We start from the raw sequence: 9,838 nt of genomic DNA, 5'->3' as shown, positions 1-9,838 counted from the left end.
TTAAATGGCCCTGAGACTATTAGACTTGGTGGTATTGGTGGTGGAAAGCATAATCAAATTAGCCAAAATATTTATTAAGTGAACATGCAAATGGCATGCAAATGTGCAAGAGATGTTAAGGATGTTATGAATGAAAAGTGCTCCAGTTCTATGGAAATCTGTAGATCTCTCCAGTGAATCCTGCGGGTGCAGATTCTGCACTGGCTGCTGAAGCTCGGTTCAGAGTTTGGATGGGGGTGAACGCTGCTGGGTGGCTCCTTCATTGACGGTTACGCCCTAGTTGTTCTTTTGTGATCTGCGGTGATGGGGGGCTACCACTGACACATGAACTGACAGTCTGGGAAAGCATGACATCATTGATTCTTGCCTAAATATCAATGGACCATGACAAGTGAACAAAAAACTCACTTTTATTAGGAGCTACTGCTATTGACCATCATCCCAAAAAAAAAAAAAAAAAAAAAAAATACATGCCTTCTTCAATGTAAGTTTGTGGGAATCCCCACCCCCCTCACAAAACTCAAATCAGATGGCTTAGAAAAGTAAAAGCACTCCTCTCCTCAACAAGCTTTTTGGGCAACGCTCCAACATGTCACTGAAAAAAATGACTTTGAAGCCATTTTCACTCAGAAATTGCTAGTAATTTTCACAAATAATTAGAAAGAAACAGCAAGGAACACACTGAATTAAACTTAGCAGACTGACTGAAATAGTATTTGATTGTAAAATGTACTCCAGTGATTCTTTGTTTATATATAACTTTGATTTCTGTCTATTCTCTATACGCTATAAGATTTGAGGCATCACAAATGTCAGAAACACAAAAGTTATGTGCCGTTTAATAATTTTTGTTTAGGGCAATATAGATACAATGAATGATTATAACTGTATGCCATCATATTTTGGATTTCACTCCATAACATTAATGCCAGAATAGTCTAATTAATAGTATTAACTATTACACATTTTAATAATAATCTAAATATTATTATCAGTGTTTGAATGTCAGCGTTTTGACTGGGGAAAAATATATGCAATGCCACAATATGTTTATTCGTGGCCATGATTCCCAATATTGTGTAGATCGCAATTGAAATAATGGGATTTTGCCCGCAAACATTTGCCAGAAAAGTTAAACATTTATGCACCCGAACAAAACTTTAATTTTGCACAGAACATATTAACAAAACATTTTTTTTTTGTATAAAGAAAAGTGTGAGATGTGATTGATTAATTTTACACTTATTAATTAAAACCTCTTTAGTATGTAATACCCTATATTTACTTAAATCACCCAATAATTTCATTTCTTTCCCTTTTTTTTCTTTTTGCAAAAGCATACCATTCAGGTCTGTATTGTTCGAGCCATGGGTCGCACTGACACGCCCTTTACAAAGATACAACTTGGGTATAATCTACACTTATGAAATGCACACTTGTAAATATAATAATATTAGGGAATATTTTTCATAATTAGCGCCTACGATATTTCTGCAAGAGTTATGCCTATACATCATCCTCAGAGCGGGTTTTCGGTTTTTCCTCAATATAGCGGGAAATGGAAAACCCGGAGTGGAGCTCGAGCGATTACAGAACGCTTTGAATGCAGCGGTAAACTCCGGTCCACTCACAGCTGCTCCAGTCCAGTGTTCACTCTGTTGCTTGGTGAGGCAAGGACTCTTTAGCTTCATTCGGAGCCTTTTATTCATGCAGAAAAAAAATCAAACTAATTTGACAATTTTATTTAGAGATGTAAGGTAGCCTACTTGATATTAATAACTGAACTGTTTTATAAAAAGCAATCCTGCTGTTGTATTTAATGCGAACGAATTACAGCCGTGCTGCATAGCTCTTGTGATATTGCTTAAATAACGCCATCCCAAACCCTGTGTCACTGAACTATTTCAAGAATCAAAGCCTGAACAAACTGTTCCTTTAAACTTCTCTGAGAGTGTGTGTGTGTGTTGAATGGAGAGTCGTTTTTCTGCTCTTAACTCCTCCTCTGCTTTCTGCTCGTCCAGCGAGCGCGCGCACACACACACACACACACACACACACACACACTCTCTGCTGCCTGCGCATTCCCCATCAGCAGCTCAGCGCACGGGGAAACGGAGCCGCTTCGCGTCCGAACATCGTTTTCAGTGTTCGTGCTGTAGCTCATTGAACATGACGGTTGTAATTCGTAATGTGGAAGAACCGAGCAGCTGATCTGTGGAGGAATCTGTGTTAATGTGACTGAAACACGTCTTTGGGATAGAGACCACGGAGGCGCCGCGACCGTTGTTGCAACTTTTGTTGCAATCAGCACGCGCGTTTACTGACGGTTGCGCGTTTTAAAGAAAGAGTCGCTCAAGTTTTGCGCTCGATTGTGGAATGTAGAATCGCTTCGACTTTTTGTACGTTATTCGTGTTTGGTGAGTTTGTCCGCGGAGGACACGGCGCTTCACGTCTGGAGTTGAGTTCGCAGAGTTTGTTGCAGGGAAACTGTCGAGCTTTGTGTGATCGCTTCCTAAAGTAATCATGGACAAATTGGATTTAAATTCATGTGTCAAGGATTACTTCTGAAAGCTCCTGTGTGTTTTCCTGCATTGGGTGGACTGCGCCGTTCTCGTGCACTTCAGAGTCGACACAAACTCTAGATTTTGTTACCGTTGCAAGACGCTCGTAAACATGCCACAGCTTAACGGAGGCGGAGGGGATGAGCTGGGGGCGAACGATGAACTGATCTCATTCAAAGATGAGGGCGAACAAGAGGAGAAAATCTCCGAAAACGTGTCTGCCGAAAGAGATCTGGACGATGTGAAATCTTCTCTAGTGAACGAGTCGGAAAATAACAGCAGTTCATCCGATTCTGAGGTAAGTCAGACACCACCGCGTGTTGACAGACGCGTGGATGTGGTTGTTGCCGTCGGAAAAATAACTTTTCTGTTTTGTTTTTCTCCTTTCGTCGTTCTTTCCTTTAGCAAAACGAGAGGCGCCCTCAACCAAGAGCTGATCTCGAAAGTTATGAGAAAGCCCGAGAGTATTTCACCGAAGGTACGAGCAAACTAATACTATGGCACGCCGATTTAACAATTATTCATGAAAAAATAGTTTGTTTTTATTTCTAGTAGTATCTTTTTTTAATGTCACTAATAGCTATTCATTATATAAGTGATTTTTTTTTTAATAGTGTAACTACTCAAATTATTTCAGTAGCCTACTTCTAGCTAGCCTACTATTTCTATTGTAATTTATATTAGTTTTATTTAAATCATAAGTTGGGTATTTTAACCTGTAATAACATATTAGCTTACAAGTAATAAAGCAACTGAAATGTGTGAGGTAACAGATATTACAGTTAAAATTGGAAAGATATTAATGTAATAAAATAGGTATTAATATCCAATAAGTTATAGTATAAGATCTGGAATAGAAGTTATTCTTTAGATAAAAAAAAAATTCTACTATGTCATTTACAATTAATAGCAAAACCAAACTTGGTAGCGGAATCCATTAGAATATATACTAGTAGGAAGTGAACAGATGATATCTTAACCACAAATTTACATAGAATTCAATAGGAAAATTGTGCAGTTTGTTACCAGTAGCAATTAAAAAGTTACTTGCTACTAATGGGTACTAGTGTTTAATGAGAAGTTACTAGTGATATTTAAAAAAAAGAAAGAAAAAGTACTAACCAGTATTGTATTAGAAAGATATATAATATATATATATATATATATATATATATATATATATATATATATATATATAATATAAACTACTAGACACATCAGTACACGTAAAAATATCAGTAATACGAATAAATGTCGAAACAGCTTGCCATACTTGTTCTTTACTTAACTTTTGTGTCCACGCATTGATCCCTAATCATTTGTCTCTCCATTGTCAAGCTTTGAGAAGACAGCAAGATGGAGGTTTTTTTAAGAGCCCCCATTATCCAGGCTACCCGTTTCTAATGATCCCCGATCTGGCCAATCCTTACTTGTCCAACAGCGCCTTGTCTCCAAGCGCAAGAACGGTGAGTACCATTGAACACACCGTGTGCCTCAGAGTTTTTTAAGAGAGGCGGCGAGAAGCATCATGTGAGAGTTTATAATGGCCCTCATGCAGAATGAAACCAACATGTTTCCTTATAAAGTATTCCATTTGAAAATCTGCACTGATCAACCACTATTTTGAATATCGTAAGGTCGTGTCGCCTTCAGTATCTGCAGTCATGTTCATTCTGCAGTCAGCTAGACGAGAGTATAAAAAACTGGCCTCTTTTAATAGAGTTTTAGTACTTAAGATTTAGTAGTTCCCCAGTCAGTTTTTGTAATTTGAAGTTATTTATGGAATATGAATGTGGAAGTGCAACGCTGATGTCATTTTAGCATCAGTTCATGTTTGAGGCTATTAAACGGTTTAATTGGTTTTAATTGTGTACTTCAGCTGTTTGACTAGTATTTGACAGTTTTCTATTCATGTGTTTGTGGTGTAGGAGATCATGTCTAGTTATCGCCACCATTTACTGGATCAGATTTGCCAAAATCTTGCATCTAAAGTACTTTATGGTGTTTTGGCCCCACATTTCGGTGTCTAAATGCGCTGAAGATTCCTCATGTTTGTCTGTGAAATGGTTGGCTAATTGAGCTAATACTCAGTGAATCTAATTCTGTGCTGTCTGCCACTGGGCTGTAATTAAGTAGTTTCAGGCTGCTTGTTTAGCCTTCTTTAAAATAAGATTAGTCTGAGGTCTGTCACAGTGAAATTCTATCTGGGTGTCCGAGGGCTGCAGAGTTTGCCTGTTCTCTACCTATAGATGTGTTGGAGTTTTGTGTCCGTGTCTGGGAAAGGTTGACTGCCCTTTTAGCCCCAGCATTGGGTCTTTTCAACCCAATTTGCAAAGAACTCAGCAGGCATTCATGTATGGCTTTACCGCGGTGTTATGCGTCAGCGCTCTGCAGAAAAAGAGAATGAACGGTTGGGTCTTTGAAAGCCTCAACCGGGAGCGTTTTTTTTTTTGGCTAAACCGTGAGCCATCTCCCCAAATCAACACAGTTTACAGCCATTGTTTATTCCAGAGCTCAAATCCTTCTCCTTTTTCGCAATGCGATTTGATTGGACCCGGCCAAGCGTTTGAGCGAAAAGTTGTGTTTTGCCCCCACCTCCTCCCTCTAGACACTCGCGCGAGTTTTACTTGGCCTCTCCGTTTCTTTTCACTCGTCTGTACGAGCTCTCCCTCCTTCCCAATCCCTTCCATTCAGTTCCTGAGGCGTTAGTCTTACATTGTCATTCTGAGTGAATGCTGATGGCTTCATTGGGATCTCCATAGGCCCTCATTAGCCTAATGGCTCCTCCTCACGGACTAGTTGCATAGTAGTTGTGGTACCCAGATCCTCCTTTGTTCCTCGGCCTATAGAGTGTTGCTGTGGGAAGAGCCTTTTGCTTAAATTATCCTGAGGGAACATGGTTCATCCCACCTTTAAAAAATGCCTCAGGTTGTACCTGCAATGAGCGAATGTTCCTTTACGATTTTTTTTTTCTCACAAAAATCATTCCATCACAGACTCAAATAGCGAATTAAGCCAATGTCAGGCACATCTCACGAGCACAGAATCCCTCTGTTAAATCTAGCATAATGTGCATTAAGCTCACTAGCAAATATTCAGATGATGTCATTCAGGATAAGGATTATAAAGTTATTTAAATTCGTTTAGCTGATTGGGGACCGTCAAAAGATTCGGTTCCCAGAGAAAATGACCCCATAACCGAATACATCCAGATGTGAGACAAATATCCACGCAAGACTCATCCTGTTTTGAAAAAGAGGCATCTTAGAGTCAAATGGGAGGTCATTGAGGCAGATGAGCTTAGCCTGTCAATCGGCACCTCTAGAGCGAGCCCAGCGTCAGACAATGAGTGGTTGGCATACTTCAGATATTTACACACTAATCTTAAGCCCTCGCGCAGACAGCCTCAGTCACAGCTGTCAAAAATCACATAAGGAAGTTTCCAAACAAAGCTGAGGAACCGTCAGAATCTGAATGATCTTCTGTGTGTCGCTCAAGCAAACGCACAAATGTAGAGTATGTTTGCCAGGGAAAAGAATGAGTCTGTGCTGTATCCTCTTTATTTGTTTTATTTATTTATTTTTATTCGGAATGTGACTAATTTGACAATGTCATTCTAACAGGTATTCAACAGGTTCAATATGTTTTGTAAAGTAGAAAGTCTGAGGAACAGGATTGAATAGAAGACTTCGGAGAATGTTCTTCGTCAGAATCAAAGCCATTGAACTTCTACCATGGGATGAAAAATGGAAAAATTTAGTCTGTTTCAGAAGAAAAGGTTTTTTCTTTTCCCCCATGGCAATTTTTATTTTACAGAAGAAAAAAAAAAGTCTTAAGTATTTTGGTCTCTTGTTTTTTATATGGTGCGCTACATATTTGTAGCAGTGAGAATGCAATCAAATCATTCGCAGGTTCCCTGCATAGATTAGTTTCATATTTATTTTCTTAGCAGATGCTTTTCTAACCAAAGCGCCTGTTTGGTTGGTACCATAAAGCGCACAAATCATATTCCAGGAATCTGAGAATACACAATGCTCGCTAAGGCATGCCTTGAATGCCAAAGTAAAGCCTGAAGCAGTCGCAAATAGAGTAAACTTCTAATCATGTCGCTTTCTAAACTAATATGTACGTTTCTTGTGCTGTTGCTCTGGTGTCCCTGAGGTGGAATTGAAAAGCTCCTGCGAATTCATAGATTTCATGTAATATTTATAGTTGTAGGAAGGGAAGATTTGCCAAAGGGAATGTGGAGTTCTGAATACCTGTGGCTTTAGTTAAGAAGTGCAAACAAAGGCCGTTGCGTAATCCCTAGAATCTCTTAACATTCTTTAGTGACAGTGACACACATGTGACATTGAGATTAATGAGGTTATTGTTGTTGGGTGCTGTGTTGTTGTATTATATTTAGTGTATGATGTGCACATTTTGAGATGTGTAATTATGCACGTCGCTCCTTTGGGGCATTTAAATATGGGTCTGAATGCTGTTGTATCTGGTGGGTTGTGTGTGTGTGTTTGAGACCTACACTTTAATTCAGATAACTAACCTTGAATGCAATTGTGAATGCTTAAGGTCTTCATCACATATTAATGAAATAAATCCATCAAAAGAGAAAGAAAAATTCCTCCCCCACCAAAAACAACTTTTCTTAAAGTGTTTTGAGGCCTGATGGTCAGATCCACAAGATTAGCCATTGAGCAGTTCAGACCTCACACTGCTTGTTTGACATTTAAAATTTCTATTCATGTTGAGGTGAGGGCAAAAGTCCAGATAACTTTGAAAAGCTTTGTGTAAGAGACGCTCTTAGTAAAAATGGAAAAAAAAAAACGGTGAAAAACAGGCAAGAAGAGGACCGAAATAAGTGGAAGATGGAAAGAAACCGAGGTATGAAGTGACAGAAGGGAAAGATGTGGGGAAACACAGGCGTGCAGATTCCCATAATTGATTTAGGGCCTGCTCTGAGCTGACATTCCTCAATAATCCGGTGGGACTGTTTTTAAGGATCGAGTGTGGCGGCCAACCAGCTCTACTCTTCTCGATGCTTGTCACTGAGATGTATGCTCAAGCCTGGCTCCAGGAATCGTCTGCTAGGGGTGTTGGAAATGGAGAGGACTTGATATGTTGAGTATTCAGAGTACATGCACAATGCTTCTGTTGGCGAAGTAAAATTTAGCCACATTGTGAAAATAAAGTACACATTTATGTGGCTTCCTAAAAATGTGAGGCATTAGAAAAGTGTCAGAATCCTTTCTTGTGTTTGAGACCGATTGTGAACATATGAGAACTTTGGTGCTTATTTGAGCAAAATGTGTTCAAATAAAATGTATCTACATTGTGGATTTTATAATTATTTAAATACTTCAGTTTCATGTGTCCATTACAGTTACTAGTGTGGCATTAGAAAAGTATCAATCTTTTGTTGCAAATATGTGACCCTGAAAAACAAAACCTTAAGTCTTAAGTCGCTGGGCTATATTTGTAGCAATAGCCAACAATACATTGTATGGGTCAAAATATGAAAAATGTTTCTTTTATGCCAAAAATCATTAGGATATTAAGTAAATGAATATATTTAGTAAATTCCTACCATATATAAAAATTAAATTTTTGATTAGTAAGATGTATTCGCTTAAGTCTGACGTCACATAGCAGCGCTTCCGTGTCCAAACGCTCTATCAGTTGCCACGAGAAAACAACAAAAGGTGCTAATATAACCTCATAATGTGATAGAATACTAGCGAAAAAGTTATAATCTTAACCTTTAACTCCATACCGAAGACCCAGATAGGCAGACAATGAAAATATAAATATAAAAAAATATATAAAAATTATTTGTGTTTGGGACGCTGTGAGCACGGAGACTGTAGTGTATACCGTAAGTTTGAAAGCATTTAGCTTAAATGATTAATATGAATAAACAGTGCTCATAAACGGCTGCTGAAGTCGTATTCTCAAGTGAAGCGAGTTGAGTCTTGGACCCGGAAACAGCACTTCTTACGTCATCACTTAACAACCGGATTGCTAAGAACTTCGTATGGACCGTGTTAAAGGCAATTTTCTCCAGATTAAGATTTTTTTTTTTTGCACCCTCAGATTCCAGATTTTCAAATAGTTGTATCTCAGACAAATATTGTCCGATCCTAACAAACATACATCAATGGAAAGTTTATTTATTATAAATTATGACTGGTTTTGTAGACCAGGGTCACATATGATATTTTGAACGCATAAGGGGCCGTTCACATATCGCACCTAAAAACGCGTGGAAAACGCTAGGCGTGCCGCTTTCTCTTTCTTTCCAAAGCGCTCAGACAGTTGCGCCCCTGAGGCGTCTGCCGTTGCTAAGCAAACATGACGTGCCCTCTCCATGAAGATGCGGAAATTTCAGCAAAGGATAAATGGATTTGAAGCTCTAAAAATCGCTTGCAGTAGCTCTGCTACTAAATTTATTTCAAAATGGCAATCCATATACAACTATGGTCAGCTGTTCCTTCATCTTGGCTGAGCTTTCAACGTTGTTACAGGAAAGGATGAAGCTGATTGGTTAGTTCTTGTCACATGACCCGTGTTGCGCTTGCGGCTCTCTGAAAAGTTTAGATGTTTTTAACTCGATGCGGTGCGGACGCGCCTGGAAAAAACGAGCTTCCATTATGAGCGCGCATACCACACGCCTACATTGGAAATAACGAAAATGAGCGCGCAAAAGACCCAATATGTGAACGGCCCCTAAGATATCTCATATTGAACTTTGGTGCTCAATTGGAAAAAATTAGGTCAAATCCAGCTCTCAACACATCAAAAAGCCAAAAACAAAAGTTCGGTCAGTATAGACAGTCAAATTTAATTAAAGATAAACACTTATTGCCCTGTATTAAAACCTGTACAAACCGCATCAATGCCTTTCTTCATTTTGATGACAAGTTTTGACACGATGCATGTTGCAAACACACTGAATGGATTCAGTCCTCAATGTTTTTCACAGGCATGTGGCGTTTCCTAACATTGTATTTTAATGCGCATTTACACGCTGAAACGATTTTTTGAAAGACTTGGTGGTAATCGGTTTTCAGACTCCCTTTTCATTTGATTTCGGTCTCTACCTTCCAGTGCAAAAGCTTTCAGCACAATCCCGTGTTGTTTTAACGCAGTCGGGTTTTGGACCCAGCGACTCGCCAAACCTTGTAACTGCAGCTTTTGTGCTGCGGCGCCCACATCGGCAAACAAACACACCTCAGTGGAAACACATTTTAAACAGTTTAGTCTTGTCTTCTGGGGAAGAA

At 39.0% G+C, this 9,838-nt stretch overlaps 1 protein-coding gene across 1 annotated transcript in view; it reads left to right on the top strand.

Annotated features, from left to right (window-relative positions):
* The first annotated feature begins 2,023 nt into the window (after positions 1–2,023).
* The window catches only part of tcf7l1b (transcription factor 7 like 1b), a 66,791-nt gene continuing 58,976 nt past the window's right edge, over positions 2,024–9,838 (top strand). The window contains exons 1-3 of the mRNA XM_052563741.1: positions 2,024–2,859; positions 2,967–3,039; positions 3,900–4,027. Coding sequence (XP_052419701.1) covers positions 2,674–2,859; positions 2,967–3,039; positions 3,900–4,027 — 387 coding nt within the window. The 5' untranslated portion in view covers positions 2,024–2,673. The remainder of the gene's footprint in view (positions 2,860–2,966; positions 3,040–3,899; positions 4,028–9,838) is intronic.

The sequence above is a fragment of the Carassius gibelio genome, chromosome B8 (assembly GCF_023724105.1).
Source record: "Carassius gibelio isolate Cgi1373 ecotype wild population from Czech Republic chromosome B8, carGib1.2-hapl.c, whole genome shotgun sequence".
Classification (NCBI taxonomy): Eukaryota; Metazoa; Chordata; class Actinopteri; order Cypriniformes; family Cyprinidae; genus Carassius; species Carassius gibelio.
This window is presented reverse-complemented; position numbering and strand designations above follow the sequence as displayed.